At 39.9% G+C, this 22479-nt stretch overlaps 1 protein-coding gene across 1 annotated transcript in view; it reads right to left on the reverse strand.

Annotated features, from left to right (window-relative positions):
- LOC128647196 (tight junction protein ZO-2) overlaps positions 1–22479 on the reverse strand; it is a 196944-nt gene that overhangs the window by 90396 nt on the left and 84069 nt on the right. The window contains exon 6 of the mRNA XM_053699978.1: positions 6006–6976. Coding sequence (XP_053555953.1) covers positions 6006–6976 — 971 coding nt within the window. The remainder of the gene's footprint in view (positions 1–6005; positions 6977–22479) is intronic.

Genomic DNA, 22479 nt, shown 5'->3' on the forward strand with positions numbered 1-22479 from the left:
TCAGTGTCCCTTTAACATGTCCAAGACTGATCTCCTCCTTATCCCCCTCTCAAGCTCTCCGCCGACTTGTGACTTCTCTATCCCTGTTGACGGCATCACCATTTCCCCATCGCCCCAGGTCCGCTGCCTCAGATTTGCACTTGACTCAAATCTATCCTTCGCCCTCCATATCCAATCGCTTTCTACATCCTGCCGCAACCATCTACGCAACATTTCCAAGATTCGATCTTTTCTGTGCGCTAACACCACAAAGCAAATAATCCACTACCTTGTTATTTACCGACTTGACTACTGCAACAACCTACTTACTGGCCTTCCTCTTTCCTGCCTCTTCCTCCCCCCTTCAATCCATCCTAAATGCCTCTGCCAGACTGATCCACCTTTCCCGTCGCTTTGTATCTGCTGAACCTCTCTGCGAGTCCCTTCATTGGCTCCCCATACACAGCAGAATAAAATTCAAAATTCTCAGCCTTTCATACAAAAAGCGCTCACCAACACTGCTCCCCTCTATCCTCTCTAATCAACAAGTATACTCCAGCCCGCCCACTAAGATCCAACAATGACCTGCCCCTTGCATCTGCGACTATCAACTCCTCTCATGCTAGACTGCAGGACTTCTGTCATGCAGCACCTACCCTCTGGAACACTCTCCCTCGTGCTGTCAGGCTTTGCCCTAATCTTTCTTCCTTTAAATGCTCTCTGAAGACTTTTCTGTTCAGAGAAGCCTACCACCCAACTCAATAATATTTCTCTTAACTAACAACATTTCCCACATCTAACTCTGCATTAACATCTTTCTCAATCTTGCAGTCCTCACCTCCTGTTTCTCAACCTCCTACCCTTCTAGATTGTTAGTTCCCACGGGAATAGGGCCCTCAATTCCTCCTGTATGTGTTTGTAAATGTTGTCCTGTCTCTTACAAGTCTTATATTGTTTTATTTAAATAAACTGTATCCATGGACAGTGCTGCGGAATATGATGGCGCTTCATAAAGTATAATAATAATAATAATATTCTATGAGAGGGCAGCAACTTGTCAGGAAAACACAGTGAGGCCCACCCCACAAGTTTCTGACTGCTTAAAAGCTACCACAGCCATACTGAAGAGACTAACAGGGAATACAGATAAACCCAGTAGATAAGGAGGATCAGAGCACGTAAGCCCTGGCTTCAAAACAAAAAAATCTTGATAGAATCTAACACCTAAACTTCACCTCCTCCTTGCAAAGAGAATGACTGACTGGGGTTTGTGGGAAGGGAAGTGATACTTAAAGGGACATACAACCCACATTTTTTCTTTCATGGTTCAGAAAGAACATGCAATTTTAAACATCTTTCTAATTTACCGCTATAATCTAATTTGCTTCATTCTCTTGATATTCTTTGCTGAAAAGCATATCTAGATAGGCTTAGTAGCTGCTGATTGGGTGCTGCACATAGATGGCTCGTGTGATTGGCTCACACATGTGCATTGCTATTTCTTCAACAAAGGATATCTAAAGCATGAAGCAAATTAGATAATAGAAGTAACTTGGAATGTTGTTTAAAATTGTATTCTCTACCTAAATCATGAAGAAAAAAAATTGTGTTTAGTGTCCCTTTAACAGCTTTGCTGTGGTGCTCTTTGCCTCCTCCTGCTGGCCAGGAGTGGTATTCCCAACAGTAATTGATGATTCCGTGGACTCACCGTGTCATAAGAAAGAAAGACCTTTTATTCTCTCATCGGAGTCAAAAGGAAAAAGAACAACGTTTCATGCCTGCACTAGGCCCTTAATCATGTATACATATTTATGCATACATGACTAAGGGCCTAGTGCAGGCCTGAAACTTTGTTCTTTTTTCCTTTGACCCTGTGATGAGAGAATAAATGTCTGTTAAAGAAATTGTAGGCTGGAATCTGTTTGATGTTTGTGATGCAGACCTGGTGAGTCTATGATTCCGTGCCCCTGTGATACAGGTGTGCTGTTTTCCAATTATTTTTTTTTTATTATTTTTTTTTAGAAAAACATTCATGATTTAGACAATCATACAATTTTTAAACAACTTTCCAATTTACTTCTATTATTTAAAGTGGAGGTAAACTTTGATAAATGAAATCCTGTTTTTTAAAAATACTATTAAAAACAAGGGTACTTTCATTCATCAAAGTTTACAAAGCAGCCATTTTGATTAAAAACTTGCCTCTCTTCTTTGCACAGCCAGAGCAGCTTCCCCCACCCGGATATCCTCTCTTCACACGTCATCGATGACTAATCCAGCTTCCTCCAATCACGGCATGGCCTCAGGCAATGACTACTACCCTGGGGGGAAAGCCGTGATTGGAGGAAGCTGGATTAGTCATTGATGATGTGTGAAGAGAGGATCTCCGGGTGGGGGAAGCTGCTCTGACTGTGAAAAAAACAAAGGTAAGTTTTTAATCAAAATGGCTGCCTTCTAAACTTTAATGAATGAAAGTGCCCCTATTTTTAATAGTATTTCAAAAAAACGGTCTTTCATTCATCAAAGATTACCTTCACTTAAATTTGCTTTCTTCGTTTGTTATCCTTTGATGAAAGGTTTATCTAGGAAAGCTCAAGAGCAGCACAGAACCTAAGTTCTAGTTGCTAATATTTTATTTATATATATATATATATATATATATATATATATATATATATACATATATATATATATATACATATACACCGATTGTCATTGGCTCACCCATTTGTTCAGTTAGAAACCAGTAGTGCGTTGCTGCTCCTTCAACAAATAGCAAGAGAATGAAGAAAATGTGATATCAGAAGTAAACTAGAACAGTGATTTGCAACCTTTTTTTTGCCGTGGCACACTTTTTTACATTAAAAAATCTGTGGCACACCACCATCTCAAAATTATACAAAATCACACATTGTAGCCTAATACAGGATATATATACAGTGTGTGTATGTATGTATATATATATATATATATATGTATATGTGTATGTGTGTATATATATATATATATATATATATATATATATATATATATATATATATATATATATATATATATATATGTCAAGTAGAAAACAGCACTCTCTGGACTTAAGTTATAAACAAAAAGTTTAATTAGTAACGTTTCGGGGAATGCTCCCCTTCATCAGACCAACAACATACAAGTGAGTCAACACATTTATGCATACAAAGACCCCTCCCCCTAGTGAAAAAAACACCAAAAGCTGGTTGTCATGGCAACCAGACACATAATACAAAGTAAATACATATAATCAAGCAAAACACACATCAGAGAACCCAAAAAATGCATGATCCTGGTAAATGTGCAGATATACATAGGGCTATTTGGATATGTAATGCAAAATCAGTGGTTACAGTCACATATCAACCAGTATCGTATGGTGCATGAGAAGAAAATAAATCAACATCTATCTATATAACTCTGTCCTGTTCAAAATAGTCTAAAGACCAGTAACATACTTCTTTACCAGAAGTAACATCATATCTGTATAGGCCATCTGTACCTAGAGCCATCTAATCTTAAACATAATACTGTCACAGTAATACTTAGATAAACGAACGATCAGGCATCAGCACCCTCACTTTCGGGGTCAAGCATTAACCTCGGACCCATTACATTGTATACACTCAGGGTAACAAAATAGTATAGAATGGGTGACCGTAATACCGGAGTGCAGTGTTATCATCCCGTGCGGCAGTGTCAGATGCAGGCCCATGTTCGTGCTTACAGTGTACACAGCGCATCGCACAGATTAATAGTGCGCATGCGTATCACCTAGGGGCGGTCCGCCCCTGGAATTCAACAGCAGCGTTACCATAGGCTCAAAGTGCCAAGCCTCCATAAGTGTAATTGAAAATTCAAAATCGAAATATGGCTGGTTCTAATACACATCACAAGTACGCTATTCTGACACAGTGTTCGTGATCACATCTGGACATGTACGGTATAGGATAGAGTAAACTATGTAAGGCAGGTTAAGGACAGGAGGCCCACCCCGCACAAGACTAAAAAAAGTCCCATAATCTAATAGGCAGGTCTCAACCTCAGACTACTGAGTGACTCAGCCCGTATAATACAGGGGCCCCTTACAGGATAAAATTTAGAACACTCGTAGCCGCAGCGATTCTTGCGCTCAGCCCTTGTACCGGTATTCTGATTGGCCACAGTGGGACACGGCCCATCATATGTTCAAAATGTAACTGAGAGTAACAGGTTAGCGCATATCGTTACTCAGAAACTCGGTATACGTACCAACAGAAATGGGTAAATTTCACCCAGACTATATGTAAGCGAAACCTAGGTGATCCAGTAAATGATTACATGCTATAGTGCAAAATCACAATACTCAACATCATTGGTGTATTTACATTCAACCTGGCCAAATAAGCCTCATTAGACTAAACATCAGAAGAGCATATATGTGTTAACCTACAAGGGGAAGTGGGTGGAAAATCAATGATCGGAATGACCCATCCTGGTCACTCCTAAGTGAGATATCCCTGATGGCAGCAGGGAGAGGACTCACAAAATCCCCCATATAATGGGTAAGCAAGGGATAGGCACATATATAAGAGTACGAAGGGTGTAACTAGCACAACCATATCTATTTTGCACGATATGATATACAATGCATCTATGCATATGTTGTAGTCAAATAGTCCACAAACCCACAATATTGGAGAATATAAGGCAGTCATAAAAGCAAGCATATAAACTCAAGGGAGATAAAAAAAAAGTCATAAAGAATAAAATATCAAATGAAAACATCATAAAAAACAGTGCCAGTCTATTCCCATATTCAAACCTCTGGGGTGTATGGTGTCCAGTTTGAAGATCCACTCTGCTTCTTTTTGTAGGAGACGTGTGTCCCTATCACCGCCCCTAGGGAGTGGGGGTACATGGTCAATAAGTTTAAATCTCAGGTCTGCAACTGAGTGACCCTTCTCCATGAAATGTCTGGCCACTGGCTGATCACTCTTCCCTTTTTCAATTGCTGTCCGAATGGCACTCCTGTGGTTGGCCATCCTTTTTTTGATGTCGTCTGAAGTTTTACCAATGTAAAAAAGGCCACAACTGCAATTCAACATACAGTATATACCACAAACTTCGTGGTGCACGTAAGATGGTGCTTGATTCTATAACTTGTATTGTTGTGTGGATGTCTGAACTGTTTGCCCTGCAACATGGAGTTGTACGTCACACAGCTAGGGCATTTGTAAGATCCTCTTTTGGTAATTGGTGTGACTTTATTATAGCTGTCAGTGGGGTCCGTTTTCATCAAGATATCTTTTAGGTTCCTTCCCCTTTTGTACCCAATCCTGGGTGGTCCATAGTGCTGATAGGGTAGTGAAGGATCTGTCTGGATGATGTCTCATTTCTCTTTTAACAATACCCCCAGTGTCCTTGTGCTGGGGGTGTATGCTGTGACGAAATTCATTCTCTTTTGGTGGTCACTCTTAGTTATCTCCAAATCAACCTGGGACGTCGCTTCTCTTACAATGTTGCTTTTGTATCCTCTGGTGTAGAATCTTGTTTCCGTATCATCTAATTGTAACACCTTATTCTCATCAGATGTATTGTTGCGACAGACCCTCAGCATTTGTGCCCTGGGAATCGCCTTAATGAGTGATCTGGGATGGTAGCTGGAAGCGTGTAGTAATGTATTTCTGTCTGTAGACTTTTTAAATAGAGTAGTTCCAAGTTTGTCAACCTTATAGATTCTTAGGTCCAGGAAATCAACTTCGTTGTAGCTGGAAACCTCTTTAAGTTGAACCTGTCCCCCTATTTCATTCAGCGATATGACCCATTCACCAAAGGACTCAATCGTCCCTCGCCAGATTACCACGATATCATCAATGTACCGATTGTAAAAATATACCTGTTGGTTGTCATACACCTTGAATATCTTTTCTTCAACATACTCCATAAAGAGATTTGCAAATGCAGGTGCCATATTCGAGCCCATGGCCGTTCCCATGAGCTGTAGGTAGAATCTTCTCTCAAACTTAAAATAGTTCAATTTGAGGCATAGGGACAAGAGTTCAACAATAAAACTGGTTGGTGGTCCCACAAAGGGGCATCTATCAAGGCAGTTGGTGATTATCTCCATCCCCATTTCGTGTGGTATAATGGTGTACAAGCTTGTGACATCCAGGCTAGCAAGCACATCACCTGGTTGTATGTCAGTCAATTTGGTAAGATACGTGATAAGGGCAGAGGAGTCCCGTAGATAAGATCGCATGTTAACCACTAGAGGTTGTAGTAAAGCATCAACAAACTTGGCCAAGGGTTGCAACAATGACCCCCGTGCTAAAACTATGGGGCGTCCAGGTGGGTTTATCAATTGTTTATGTATCTTTGGTAACGTATACAGTATTGGTCTCACTGGATAGTCGGTTGTCAGCCATTCTTTAGTAGTTGAGTCTATCCAATTCATTCGTGCTGCGTGTTCAATAACAGAATCAATCTGTGTTTTATAAGAAATGGTGGGATCACAGGATAGAGCCCTATAAGTGGAGTTGTCCGCCAGTTGTCTGTCTATTTCTGCTTTGTACTCCTGGTAATCCTGCAGGACAACCGCACCACCCTTATCCGCTGGACGTATGACTATTGTAGAGTCATTTCTAAGAGATTGTACAGCTTCCCAATCACTTGTTGTCATGTTGTTTCTAGTTGGGCCATGTTCCCCCTGTCTTACTCTTTGTTGTACAAGACGAGTGAAGGTTTTGATGCTCGGGTTAGTTGTGGGAGGTTCAAACGTGCTGGGTTTTTTAAAAGGATGTCTGTTATCTTCCATCACCTTCCCCTGGAAAAAATCTCCCAATTTTAGTTGTCTCTGGAAACGCATAGTATCGATATAGGTGGCAAAGTCGTCAGGTATGGTTGTTGGAACAAAGGAGAGGCCCTTCATGAGAACTCGCCTCTCATTATCAGTCAGAACATGTTGGCTAAGGTTGACCGTCACATCCTCCTCCTTCTGCGAGGTAGCGGGGTCTTCTTCCAAAATCCGCCCCTGCGTGTGTGTGGTCTTCGCCCCTTCCCCTGGAGCGGGTGGTAATGCCTAAAAAAGGCTGTGTATTGTGCTGATTCTCTGTCTCCTGTAGCCGGTCGCTTGAGTACTCAGTATCTGAACCAGAGCTGGAGTCCACAGTATTCAATTGCCTGTGTGCATATGTTCTGAATCTCCTTTGTCTTCTTGGTTGATATTGGGCTCTTTCAACAGGCCCAAGAGTCCATCGATACACTTTTTTATCCTTATAATCCTCCATAACATAACCAAGCTTCTTATTTTTAAAGGCAATTAAGGCATTGTTGTATTCACGTAGTTGGGTATTAATTTTCTCCATCCAACTCTCTGACTTGTCCGAGTTTCTGAGTAACGATATGCGCTAACCTGTTACTCTCAGTTACATTTTGAACATATGATGGGCCGTGTCCCACTGTGGCCAATCAGAATACCGGTACAAGGGCTGAGCGCAAGAATCGCTGCGGCTACGAGTGTTCTAAATTTTATCCTGTAAGGGGCCCCCTGTATTATACGGGCTGAGTCACTCAGTAGTCTGAGGTTGAGACCTGCCTATTAGATTATGGGACTTTTTTTAGTCTTGTGCGGGGTGGGCCTCCTGTCTTTAACCTGCCTTACATAGTTTACTCTGTCCTATACCGTACATGCCCAGATGTGATCACGAACACTGTGTCAGAATAGCGTACTTATGATGTGTATTAGACCCAGCCATATTTCGATTTTGAATTTTCAATTACACTTATGGAGGCTTGGCACTTTGAGCCTATGGTAACGCTGCTGTTGAATTCCAGGGGCGGACCGCCCCTAGGTGATACGCATGCGCACTATTAATCTGTGCGATGCGCTGTGTACACTGTAAGCACGAACATGGGCCTGCATCTGACACTGCCGCACGGGATGATAACACTGCACTCCGGTATTACGGTCACCCATTCTATACTATTTTGTTACCCTGAGTGTATACAATGTAATGGGTCCGAGGTTAATGCTTGACCCCGATAGTGAGGGTGCTGATGCCTGATCGTTCGTTTATCTAAGTATTACTGTGACAGTATTATGTTTAAGATTAGATGGCTCTAGGTACAGAAGGCCTATACAGATATGATGTTACTTCTGGTAAAGAAGTATGTTACTGGTCTTTAGACTATTTTGAACAGGACGGAGTTATATAGATAGATGTTGATTTATTTTCTTCTCATGCACCATACGATACTGGTTGATATGTGACTGTAACCACTGATTTTGCATTACATATACAAATAGCCCTATGTATATCTGCACATTTACCAGGATCATGCATTTTTGGGTTCTCTGATGTGTGTTTTGCTTGATTATATGTATTTACTTTGTATTATTTGTCTGGTTGCCATGACAACCGGCTTTAGGCGGTTTTTTTCACTAGGGGGAGGGGTCTATGTATGCATAAATGTGTTGACTCACTTGTATGTTGTTGGTCTGATGAAGGGGAGCATTCCCCGAAACTTTACTAATTAAACTTTTTGTTTATAACTTAAGTCCAGAGAGTGCTGTTTTCTACTTGACTACATTTCACCTACTCTAGCACCCTGGCCCTTGGGAAACTGTGAGAGTGCAACTGACACACTTTGTATGTGTGTGTGTGTGTGTGTATATGTATATGTATATGTATATGTATATATATATATATATATATATATATATATATATATATATATATATATATATATATATATATATATATATTGACACTGTACTGTGCTCTCATGCCATGACTCCTACAAACTATACATGACATATTGACATTCATTCACAAACAATCGTAATGTTTGTCTGTGAATGAATGTCAATGTCATGGTTGTAAATGATGCCTGATGAGCCTGTCACATACCTCCCAATATTTCAAAATTTTAAAGAGGGACAACCCCTCACTTTTGTCAGTCTGCCGTGGCACACCTGAGGATCTCTCACGGCACACTAGTGTGCCACGGCACACTAGTGTGCCACGGCACACTGGTTGAAAAACACTGAACTAGAAATTTGTTCTACCTAAATCACAAAATAAACTTTTGGTTTCATGTCCACTTAAGCTACAACCACAAGTTTAAGCAGAAGAAATGTGTTTTTTTTTTTTTTTAAGCTTCTTTGCCACCTCAGAACAAGCGAACAAGTCTTGACATGCCCTGCTCTTGCTCAACCTATTTCCCAATAGCAGGGGGCAGCTTTGCACAAGAAATCTTTTGTGCAATGTATATTTTACAACACAATGCCGCATTCTAAGTGGCAATTTCAGGTGTACAGGTTCTGTACTTTGAGAATGTCTGTCTGCAATCTTGAGAAGGTTTTCTATAACTGTTAAGTTGCAAGCATTTTAACTCCTGAGCAGATAACAGCCAGCGATTGGGTGAGCCTTGTGACTAATGCTACATTTTTTTCTGCTCAGTTGCTGCAATGCTTGAGCTTATTAAATGGAACTTTACCTTTGTGTATGAAAGAGCTTTAGTTAAAGGGACACTGAACCCAATTTTTTTCTTACATGATTCAGATAGAGTATGCAATTTTTTAATCAACTTTCTAATTTACTCCTATTATCAATTTTTCTTTGTTCTCTTGCTATCTTTATTTGAAAATCATGAATTTAAATCTTAGCAGCCAACCCATTTTAGGTTCAGCACCATGGATAGCACTTGCTTATTGGAGGCTGATATTTACCCACCAATAAGCAAGCATAACCCTGGTTCTCAACCAAGAATGGTCTGGCTCCTATGCATCAGATTCTTGCTATCTTTATTTAAAAAGCAGGAATCTGATGCATAGGAGCCAGCCCATTCTTGGTTGAGAACCAGGGTTATGTTTGCTTATTGGAGGCTGATATTTACCCACCAATAAGCAAGCATAACCCTGGTTCTCAACCAAGAATGGGCTGGCTCCTATGCATCAGATTCCTGCTGTTTAAATAAAGATAGCAAGAAAAATTGATAGTAGGAGTAAATTAGAAAGTTGCTTAGAATTGCATGCTCTATCTGAAGCATTAAAAATTGCGTTTAGTGTCCCTTTAAACATGTTTCTCTCTTTTTTTTTTTTTTTTTTTTTTTTTTTTTTTTTTTTATTACTGAAATTACCATTTTATAATCATAGTTGATCTCCAGTTACATACCCAGTGCAAATTATGTTGAATTGTCTAACTCCCAACTTTAAATAATGATTACGTTTTGATATATTTATCTTTTTTAAACATTCCAAAAATTAAAGGGTCTGAATAGTTTGAAACATGACATGCTGTAATTTTTTGTCTATTATGGCCCTTTAAATTCCATAATTGTTTGGAATGTTTTTCCGTTTAACTTATTTAAAATGTCAGGTTAAATTGGTGATATGTTCAATCTGAAAATCATCTCTACAAGTGCATCTGATTACTAATTCATTCTTTTTTATAGTAGGTATAGTCTATAATTGCATGTGTAGATAATTTACGTGTTCTGTATTTGTTCTTACAGAGAAAATGATAGGGTGGTTATGGTTAATGGAATACCCATGGATAACGTTTTGCATTCGTTTGCTGTGCAACAGCTTAAGAAATGTGGGAAAACAGCTGTCATTGTGAGTATCATTCTGTTTGAGTTGGGGGATAATGATAGTGAGCTAATTTAATTTAAAGCGCCATGAAAACCTTTTTTCTTCTGTTATGTGCGATCAGTCCACGGGTCATCATTACTTCTGGGATATAACTCCTCCCCAACAGGAAATGCAAGAGGATTCACCCAGCAGAGCTGATATAGCTCCTCCCCTCTACGTCAGTCCCAGTCATTCTCTTGCACCCAACGACTAGATAGGATGTGTGAGAGGACTATGGTGATTATACTTAGTTTTTATGACTTCAATCAAAAGTTTGTTATTTTACAATAGCACCGGAGCGTGTTATTACTTCTCTGGCAGAGTTTGAAGAAGAATCTACCAGAGTTTTTTTACTATGATTTTAACCGGAGTAGTTAAGATCATATTGCTGTTCTCGGCCATCTGAGGGAGGTAAAGGCTTCAGATCAGGGGACAGCGGGCAGATGAATCTGCATTGAGGTATGTAGCAGTTTTTATTTTCTGAATGGAATTGATGAAAAAATCCTGCTATACCGTTATAATGACATGTATGTATACACTTCAGTATTCTGGGAATGGTTTTTCACCGGAACTACTCTGTTAAAGGTCACTAATCCTTTTAATAAATATTGTCATGTTAAACGTTTTTGCTGGAATGTAGAATCGTTTACATTAATGAAGTACTGAGTAAATAAATGTTTGGGCATTATTTTCCACTTGGCAGTTGTCTGCTTTAAAATGTGACAGTTTCGTTTCTCCTCACTGCTGTGTGTGAGGGGAGGGGCCGTTTTTGGCGCTCTTTTGCTACGCATCAAAAAATTCCAGTCAGCTACTATTATATTTCCTGCATGATCCGGTTCACTGACAGATCTCAGGGGTCTTCAAACTTCTTTGAAGGGAGGTACATTCTCTCAGCAGAGCTGTGAGAATTTTTATTGACTGTGAATAAAAACGTTACTCTATAATTTTTTATGTCAAATTTAGTTATTTACTAATGGGAACAAACCTTTGCTAAAAGTTGTGTTATTTAAACTTGATGCTATAACTGTTTTCAGTTCATTATCTCAACTGTCATTTAATCGTTTAAGTACCTCTTTGAGGCACAGTACGTTTTTGTTAAAAAAGATTATAACCAGGTTGCAAGTTATTGCTAGTGTGTTAAACATGTCTGACTCAGAGAATGATATCTGTGTCATTTGTTCCAATGCCAAGGTGGAGCCCAATAGAAATTTATGTACTAACTGTATTGATGCTACTTTAAATAAAAGTCAATCTGTACAATGTGAACAAATTTCACCAAACTGCGAGGGGAGAGTTATGCCGACTAACTCGCCTCACGCGGCAGTACCTGCATCTCCCGCCCGGGAGGTGCGTGATATTATGGCGCCTAATACATCTGGGCGGCCATTACAGATAACATTACATGATATGGCTACTGTTATGACTGAAGTTTTGTCTAAATTACCAGAACTAAGAGGCAAGCGTGATCACTCTGGGGTGAGAACAGAGTGCGCTGACAATACTAGGGCCATGTCTGATACTGCGTCACAACTTGCAGAGCATGAGGACGGAGAGCTTCATTCTGTGGGTGACGGTTCTGATCCAAACAGATTGGATTCAGATATTTCAAATTTTAAATTTAAATTGGAGAACCTCCGTGCATTACTAGGGGAGGTCTTAGCAGCTCTCAATGATTGTAACACTATTGCAATACCAGAGAAAATGTGTAGGTTGGATAAATACTTTGCGGTACCGGCGAGTACTGACGTTTTTCCTATACCTAAGAGATTAACTGAAATTGTTACTAAGGAGTGGGATAGACCCGGTGTGCCGTTCTCACCCCCTCCAATATTTAGAAAGATGTTTCCAATAGACGCCACTACTCGGGACCTATGGCAAACGGTCCCTAAGGTGGAGGGAGCAGTTTCTACTTTAGCTAAGCGTACCACTATCCCGGTGGAGGATAGCTGTGCTTTTTCAGATCCAATGGATAAAAAATTAGAAGGTTACCTTAAGAAAATATTTGTTCAACAAGGTTTTATATTGCAACCCCTTGCATGTATCGCGCCGATTACGGCTGCGGCAGCATTTTGGATTGAGTCTCTGGAAGAGAACCTTAGTTCATCTACGCTAGACGACATTATGGACAGGCTTAGAGTCCTTAAACTAGCCAATTCATTCATTTCGGAGGCCGTAGTACATTTAACCAAACTTACGGCTAAGAACTCTGGATTCGCCATACAGGCACGTAGAGCACTGTGGCTAAAATCCTGGTCAGCTGATGTTACTTCTAAGTCTAAATTACTTAATATACCTTTCAAGGGGCAGTCTTTATTTGGGCCCGGGTTGAAAGAAATTATCGCTGACATTACAGGAGGTAAGGGCCACGCCCTACCTCAAGACAAAGCCAAAACTAAGGCTAGACAGTCTAATTTTCGTCCCTTTCGGAATTTCAAACCTGGAGCAGCGTCAACCTCCACTGCACCAAAACAGGAAGGAGCTGTTGCTCGTTACAGGCAAGGCTGGAAACCTAACCAGTCCTGGAATAAGGGCAAACAGGCCAGGAAACCTGCTGCTGCCCCAAAGACAGCATGAACCGAGAGCCCCCGATCCGGGACCGGATCTAGTGGGGGGCAGACTTTCTCTCTTCGCTCAGGCCTGGGCAAGAGATGTTCAGGATCCCTGGGCGCTGGAGATCATATCTCAGGGATACCTTCTAGACTTCAAATTATCGCCCCCAAAAGGGAGATTTCATCTGTCAAGGTTGTCAACAAACCAGATAAAGAAAGAAGCGTTTCTACGCTGTGTACAAGATCTGTTATTAATGGGAGTGATCCATCCAGTTCCGTGGTCGGAACAAGGACAAGGGTTCTACTCAAACCTGTTTGTGGTTCCCAAAAAAGAGGGGACTTTCAGGCCAATCTTAGATTTAAAGATTCTAAACAAATTCCTAAGAGTTCCATCGTTCAAAATGGAAACTATTCGGACAATCTTACCTATGATCCAAAAGGGTCAGTACATGACCACAGTGGATTTAAAAGATGCTTACCTTCACATACCGATTCACAAAGATCATCAACGGTATCTACGGTTTGCCTTCCTAGACAGGCACTACCAGTTTGTAGCTCTTCCATTCGGATTGGCTACGGCCCCAAGAATCTTCACAAAGGTTCTGGGTGCCCTTCTGGCGGTACTAAGACCGCGAGGGATTTCGGTAGCTCCGTACCTAGACGACATTCTAATACAAGCTTCAAGCTTTCAAACTGCCAAGTCTCATACAGAGTTAGTTCTGGCATTTCTAAGGTCGCATGGATGGAAAGTGAACGAAAAGAAAAGTTCTCTTTTTCCTCTCACAAGAGTTCCATTCTTGGGGACTCTTATAGATTCTGTAGAAATGAAGATTTACCTGACAGAAGACAGGTTAACAAGGCTTCAGGATGCATGCCGTGTCCTTCATTCCATTCAACACCCGTCAGTAGCTCAATGCATGGAGGTGATCGGCTTAATGGTAGCGGCAATGGACATAGTACCTTTTGCACGCCTACACCTCAGACCGCTGCAATTGTGCATGCTAAGTCAGTGGAATGGGGATTACTCAGATTTGTCCCCTACCCTGAATCTGAATCAAGAGACCAGAAATTCTCTTCTATGGTGGCTTTATCGGCCACACCTGTCCAGGGGGATGCCATTCAGCAGGCCAGACTGGACAATCGTAACAACAGACGCCAGCCTGCTAGGTTGGGGCGCTGTCTGGAATTCTCTGAAGACTCAGGGATTATGGAATCAGGAGGAGTGTCTCCTTCCAATAAACATTCTGGAATTGAGGGCAGTTCTCAATGCCCTTCTAGCTTGGCCCCAATTAACAACTCAGGGGTTCATCAGGTTTCAGTCGGACAATATCACGACTGTAGCTTACATCAACCATCAGGGAGGGACAAGAAGCTCCCTAGCAATGATGGAAGTATCAAAGATAATTCGCTGGGCAGAGTCTCACTCTTGCCACCTGTCAGCAATCCACATCCCGGGAGTGGAGAACTGGGAGGCGGATTTCTTGAGTCGCCAGACTTTTCATCCGGGAGAGTGGGAACTTCATCCGGAGATTTTTGCCCAAATACTTCGACGTTGGGGCAAACCAGAGATAGATCTCATGGCGTCTCGCCAGAACGCCAAACTTCCTCACTACGGGTCCAGATCCAGGGATCCGGGAGCGGTTCTGATAGATGCTTTGACAGCACCTTGGAACTTCGGGATGGCTTATGTGTTTCCACCCTTCCCGCTGCTTCCTCGATTGATTGCGAAAATCAAACAAGAGAGAGCATCTGTGATTCTAATAGCGCCTGCATGGCCACGCAGGACTTGGTATGCAGATCTAGTGGACATGTCATCCTGTCCACCTTGGTCTCTACCTCTGAGACAGGACCTTCTGATACAGGGTCCATTCAAACATCAAAATCTAACTTCTCTGAAACTGACTGCTTGGAAATTGAACGCTTGATTTTATCAAAGCGTGGTTTTTCTGAGTCGGTTATTGATACCCTGATCCAGGCTAGGAAGCCTGTTACCAGAAAGATTTACCATAAAATATGGCGCAAATACCTATACTGGTGCGAATCCAAACGTTACTCCTGGAGTAAGGTTAGGATCCCTAGGATATTGTCTTTTCTACAAGAAGGTTTAGAAAAGGGTTTATCGGCTAGTTCATTAAAGGGACAGATTTCAGCTCTGTCCATCTTGTTACACAGGCGTCTGTCAGAAAATCCAGACGTCCAGGCTTTTTGTCAAGCTTTAGCTAGGATCAAGCCTGTGTTTAAAGCCGTTGCTCCGCCATGGAGTTTAAACTTAGTTCTTAACGTTTTACAAGGTGTTCCATTTGAACCCCTTCATTCCATTGATATAAAATTGTTATCTTGGAAAGTTCTGTTTTTAATGGCTATTTCCTCGGCTCGAAGAGTCTCTGAGTTATCAGCATTACATTGTGATTCTCCTTATCTGATTTTTCATTCAGATAAGGTAGTTCTGCGTACTAAACCTGGGTTCTTACCTAAGGTAGTTACTAACAGGAATATCAATCAAGAGATTGTTGTTCCATCCTTGTGTCCAAATCCTTCTTCAAAGAAGGAACGTCTTCTACACAATCTGGATGTAGTTCGTGCCCTCAAGTTCTACTTGCAGGCAACTAAAAATTTTCGCCAAACTTCTTCCCTGTTTGTCGTTTATTCTGGACAGAGGAGAGGTCAAAAAGCTTCTGCTACCTCTCTCTCTTTTTGGCTTCGTAGCATAATACGTTTAGCCTATGAGACTGCTGGACAGCAGCCTCCTGAAAGAATTACAGCTCACTCCACTAGAGCTGTGGCTTCCACTTGGGCCTTTAAGAATGAGGCCTCTGTTGAACAGATTTGCAAGGCTGCAACTTGGTCTTCGCTTCATACTTTTTCCAAATTTTACAAATTTGACACTTTTGCTTCTTCGGAGGCTATTTTTGGGAGAAAGGTTCTTCAGGCAGTGGTTCCTTCTGTATAATGAGCCTGCCTTTCCCTCCCGTCATCCGTGTACTTTTGCTTTGGTATTGGTATCCCAGAAGTAATGATGACCCGTGGACTGATCGCACATAACAGAAGAAAACATAATTTATGCTTACCTGATAAATTCCTTTCTTCTGTTGTGCGATCAGTCCACGGCCCGCCCTGTTTTTTAAGGCAGGTAAATATCTTTTAAATTATACTCCAGTCACCACTTCACCCTTGGTTACTCCTTTCTCGTTGATTCTTGGTCGAATGACTGGGACTGACGTAGAGGGGAGGAGCTATATCAGCTCTGCTGGGTGAATCCTCTTGCATTTCCTGTTGGGGAGGAGTTATATCCCAGAAGTAATGATGACCCGTGGACTGATCGCACAACAGAAGAAAGGAATTTATCAGGTAAGCATAAATTATGTTTTTTCATTCAGTTATTGCATATCATTTTAAACAACTTTCCAATTTACTTCTATTATCTAATTTGCTTAGTTCTAATGGTATCCTTTGTTAAAAATCATAGCTAAATAGGTTCAGGTGCTGGGAGCTAGCTGCGGATTAGTGAATGCAAATATATGCCTCTTGCCTTGCCATTGGCTTACCTATGTGTTCAGCAAGTTTCCAGTAATGCATTGCTGCTTATTCAATAAAGGATACCAGGTGAATGAAGAAAAATCTATTATAGAAGTAAATTGGAAAGTTGTTTAAAAATGTTTGTTCTATCTGAATCACAAAAGAAAATTAAAATGGTTTATTTCCCTTAAATAAGTCCTGGTGATATTGTGCTTTATAATTCTGTGTAACAATGTACTAAAGGGAAATTAAACCCATTTTTTCTTTCTTTCATGATTCAGATAGAGAAGTTAATTTTTATCAACTTTCTAATTTACTCCTGAACTAAATGGTCTGGCTCCTAAGCTTACATTCCTGCTTTTCAAATAAAGATACCAAGAGAACAAAGAAAAATTCATAATAGTAATAAATTAGAAAGTTGCTTAAAAATGCATAATGTATCTGAATCATGAAAAAGGGAAAAAAATGGGTTCAGTATCCCTTTAAGTGTCAAAATTCATTTCTATGGTAGTTTTTTTTTTTTTTTTTTTTTTTTTTAAATATATATAAAGTATCATAAATGTATACTGTGTATGTAATGCTCACTTGAAAAGCCAGAGAAAGAAGTTATGTTGTGCTTGCTGCCATTCTCCATGATTTTGGTTATAGGAGGAAAGCTCCTTTTTTTTTTTTTTTTTTTTTTTCCTTCACATAAAGTTAGTGTAGGCTAACCGTAATTTAGACTTGTTTCTCCTTGAGATAAGATAATCATTTTATTCTATTTATGGATCACCAAATAGTATGCAATACTGTAAATGTATTAAATATACATTATATTTATTAAAGGGATACTAAACCCAGTTTTTTGTCTTTCATGATTCACATAAAACATGCAATTTTAAGCAACTTTCTAATTTACTCCTATTATTAATTTGTCTTCGTTCTCTTGCTATCTTTATTTAGGAATTATTTTTATCATATGGAAAACCAGTGAAGATCTGATGTACATGATATAGTAGTGTGTTCTTGCTACTTGGGATATTTCCCCCCCCCCATTGCTATACTTGAACACGATTGTTTTAAAGTGGGCAAAACTACTGCTTCATTCATGTCTTGTTCACCTTAAAGGGACAGTATACTATAAAAAATGTTTCCTTAATGTGTTTCCAATTACTTTTTTTACCAGCTGCAGAGTATAAAATGTATGAGATTTGCTTTTTAAGGTTTATTTGTGTATATTAATTAGCTGATTTTGTGTTTTGAGGCCACAACCTAATAAAATAGGTTGAGCTTGTAGGTATAATCAGATTTCATTACTTTATCACATTGTGTACATGTACCTGCTTCTTTATCTTATATCTGTCCATAAATCAATCACCAATACTTGGCGAGAACAATGGAAAATTAACATTTTATTACCTTATCTCTTCTAAAACCCACTGGGAGTGTAATTTATTCTACTGGCTGTGTTAACACAGCTTGGCCTTGAACCCCAAAACTTTCAGGATAGGTGGGGATACCACAGGCTAAATAAACTATTTCAAATGCCAATATAAGGGTAATGGAAATACTTGTAAACAATTTAATATACTCCAGCAGGTAAAGTGGATCATTGGGAACAAATTAAAGGGGAGAACATTTTTGAGTAAACTGTCCCTTCAAAACTTCAGAAACTTGTTGATTAACACAGTGCAATCTGATGCTCAGCGTCTGCAATGACAAGATACCGGAATGAGGGGTCTTGGCAAACATGTACCATGTACCTATTAGTTAGTGGTATAAACAGAGGAAATGTTCTGTGATGGTCTGGGTAATCTTAAAACAATGCCCATGGTTCAATTATGGCAATTTAATGCTTTTTGGAAACACAATTATGATGGTATCTCTCACGTTATGCAATGAGAAAAAAATAACTTGTATTGAAAGACTGAATTTAACATCAGTATAATGACCCTCTCAAAACAACAATGTGCCATCTTAGGAGCCCCAAAGAGAAACCAAAAATAGGGAGTCTTTGGTATATCAATGTTGTGCATATCTGTGCCTCACCACTTCTGTGTATGTGTTTATATATATATATATATATATATATATATATATATATATATATATATATATATATATATATATATATATATATATATATATATATATATATATATATATATATATATATATATATATATATATATATATATATAAAGGCCAAGTGTGTTTGTCTGAAGCTGTCATGCGCAGTAGAGACAGCGCGAGGACAAACACACCTGACCTTACACAAACTAATCTGATCTGCTGTCCGGAGAGAGTGGGCGGGGCGTGACTGGTCGAAGCGGGCATGGTCTGTAGAGAGAGAGAGTGCACAAAAGGGAGGAGGCAGAGCACAAAAGAGAGGGGGACAGAGAGAGAAAGCGAGGGGTGGGACCACTGTACTGCAAAAAATGGCCTGCGTACATGGGCTTTAGGACTAGTTTATATGTCATGAGGCCCTGGATTTGGCCCAATATACCTTTTCGATGTGTGAGTTTAAAGTCTCTAAAGTTAGATATATTGTTAGATGTATTTTCCTGAAGCCTTTCAAGCATCATCCAGACTTTCCTTTAAAGATAATCCAGAATGTGTGGTGTGTTTTTTTTTTTTTTTGTTTTTTTTAATATCAAAATCTTTATTAACCCCTTAATGACCGCAGCACTTTTCCATTTTCTGTCCGTTTGGGACCAAGGCTATTTTTACATTTTTGCGGTGTTTGTGTTTAGCTGTAATTTTCGTCTTACTCATTTACTGTACCCACACATATTATATACCGTTTTTCTCGCCATTAAATGGACTTTCAAAAGATACCATTATTTTCATCATATCTTATAATTTACTATAAAAAACATTATAAAATATGAGGAAAAAATGGAAAAAAAACACACTTTTTCTAACTTTGACCCCCAAAATCTGTTACACATCTACAACTACCAAAAGACACCCATGCTAAATAGTTTCTAAATTTTGTCCTGAGTTTAGAAATACCCAATGTTTACATGTTCTTTGCTTTTTTTGCAATTTATAGGGCCATAAATACAAACCACTTTTTTTTCAAAATTAGCGCTAGTTACATTGGGACACTAATATCTTTCAGGAATCCCTGAATATCCATTGACATGTATATATTTTTTTTTCGAAGACATCCCAAAGTATTGATCTAGGCCCATTTTGGTATATTTCATGCCACTATTTCACCGCCAAATGCGATCAAATAAAAAAAATTGCTCACTTTTTCACAAATTTTTTCACAAAGTTTAGGTTTCTCACTGAAATTATTTACAAACAACTTATGCAATTATAGCATAAATGATTGTAAATGCTTCTCTGGGATCCCCTTTGTTCAGAAATAGCAGACATATATGGCTTTGGCGTTGCTTTTTGGTAATTAGAAGGCTGCTAAATGCCACTGCGCACAATACGTGTATTATGCTCAGCAGTGAAGGGGTTAATTAGGGAGCATGTAGGGAGCTTCTAGGGTTAATTTTAGCTTTAGTGTAGTGTAGTAGACAACCCCAAGTATTGATCTAGGCCCATTTTGGTATATTCCATGCCACCATTTCACCGCCAAATGCGATCAAATTAAAAAAAACGTTAATTTTTTCACAATTTTAGGTTTCTCACTGAAATTATTTACAAACAGCTTGTGCAATTATGGCACAAATGGTTGTAAATACTTCTCTGGGATGCCCTTTGTTCAGAAATAGCAGACACGTATGACTTTGGCGTTGCTTTTTGGTAATTAGAAAGTCACTAAATGCTGCTGCGCATCACACGTGTATTATGGCTAGCAGTGAAGGGGTTAATTAGGTAGTTTGTAGGGAGCTTGCAGGGTTAATTTTAGCTTTAGTGTAGAGATCAGCCTCCCACCTGACACATCCCACCCCCTGATCCCTCCCAAACAGCTCCCTTCCCTCCCCCATCCCACAATTGTCCCCGCCATCTTAAGTACTGGCAGAAAGTCTGCCAGTACTAAAATGAAAGTTTTTGGGGTTTTTTTTTAAAAGAAAAAAAAGAAGCATATTTACATATGCTGTGTTTAGGATCCCCCCTTAACCCCCAACCTCCCTGATCCCCCCCCCAAAACAGCTCTCTAAGCCTCCCCCTCAGCCTTATTGGGGGCCATCTTGGGTACTGGCAGCTGTCTGCCAGTACCCAGTTTGAACAATCAAATGTTTATTTTTTTTATTTTTTTTTTCTGTAGTGTAGCTTCCCCCCCCCCACGCAACAACCCCAACCACCTAAATTACACCTAATGGGTTGTTTTTTTTTTTTACATTAAATGTCCCACTTTTATTTAGCTTTGGGACACATTTTTTTCTGTAGTGTAGCGGCTCCCACCCGCTCCCTCCCCGTGCACGCGCCCGCCCCCTCGTGCACGTGCGTGCGCTCCCCCGGTCTTCCCCGCCCCCCTCCACATGACCAGGGCCATCGATGGCCGCCACCCACCTCCCATACCGGCTCCCACCCACCAACGATACCGGCCATCGATGTCCGATGCAGAGATGTCTCTCTGCATCGGATGGCCGTAAAAGGTTATTGCAGGATGCCTCCATATCGAGGCATCTCTGCAATAACCGGAAAGCAGCTGGAAGCGAGCAGGATCGCTTCCAGCTGCTTTCCACACCGAGGACGTGCAGGGTACGTTCTCAGGCGTTAACTGCCTTTTTTCTGAGGACGTACCCTGCACGTCCTCGGTCATTAAGGGGTTAAAGGGACAGTCTACACCAGAATAATTGTTTTAAAAGATAGATAATCCCTTTATTACCCATTTCCAAGTTTTGCATAACTAACACAGTTATAATAATATACTTTTAACCTCTGTGATTATCTTGTATCTAAGCCTCTGCAAACTGCCCCTTTTTTCAGTTCTTTTGACAGACTTGCAGTCTAGCCAATCAGTGCCTGCTCCCAGATAACTTCTTGTGCACGAGCACAGTGTTATCTATATGAAATACGTGAACTAACACCCTCTAGTGGTGAAAAACTGTTAAAATGCAATCTGAAAGAGGTGGGCTTTAAGGTCTAAGAAATTAGCATATGAACCTCCTAGGATAAGCTTTCAACTAAGAATACCAAGAGAACAAAGCAAAATTGGTGATAAAAGTAAATTGGAAAATTGTTTAAAATTACATGCTCTATCTGAATCATGAAAGTTTATTTTGGCCTAGACTGTCCCTTTAAGCAAAAGTCAGTACAAAGAGAAAGCAAATAAATCAATCGGCATAGAAACAAACTTTCAACAATTCTCAAATGTAAAGTACAAGATTATTCATTATACATAGCTAGCACAAGATTTTGACATAGGATCAATTACAATCTTTTAGGTTACTCTCATACCTACACCTGGGTCAGAGAGAGAGATCTCAAAAAATAGTGTCATCCCTTGTATTGTCACCTATAACGAAATTTAGTTTCATACAATTAGTTGGGGGATGTCACAGGAATCTTTAGCAATGAGTGTTCCTAGTGTCTCAATCTACTGATAGGTACTAATGTAAGTTCAAGTGGCCCCTAGCAAGTTAATAGATAGAAAGCATCAGAAGAATTTATAGCAAAATTTAGAAGACAAGCATTGAGATATAGACGAGAGAAAGGAGGGGACAGAAAGGGAGAGGAAAAAGAGGTAAATAGGAGTGTTTTTTTTTTTTTTAAATCTAATTTAAATATGCATTTAAAAATGATAATAATTTGAATTACCATTCTACTGCTAGCTCTCCTAGTTTCTATTTAGTTCTAAACCTCCCAACTGTCCCTATTTGAGAGGGGCTGTCCTTTTAGACAGCCATATGT

This window comes from Bombina bombina, chromosome 2, assembly GCF_027579735.1.
Source record: "Bombina bombina isolate aBomBom1 chromosome 2, aBomBom1.pri, whole genome shotgun sequence".
In the NCBI taxonomy this organism is placed as follows: domain Eukaryota; kingdom Metazoa; phylum Chordata; class Amphibia; order Anura; family Bombinatoridae; genus Bombina; species Bombina bombina.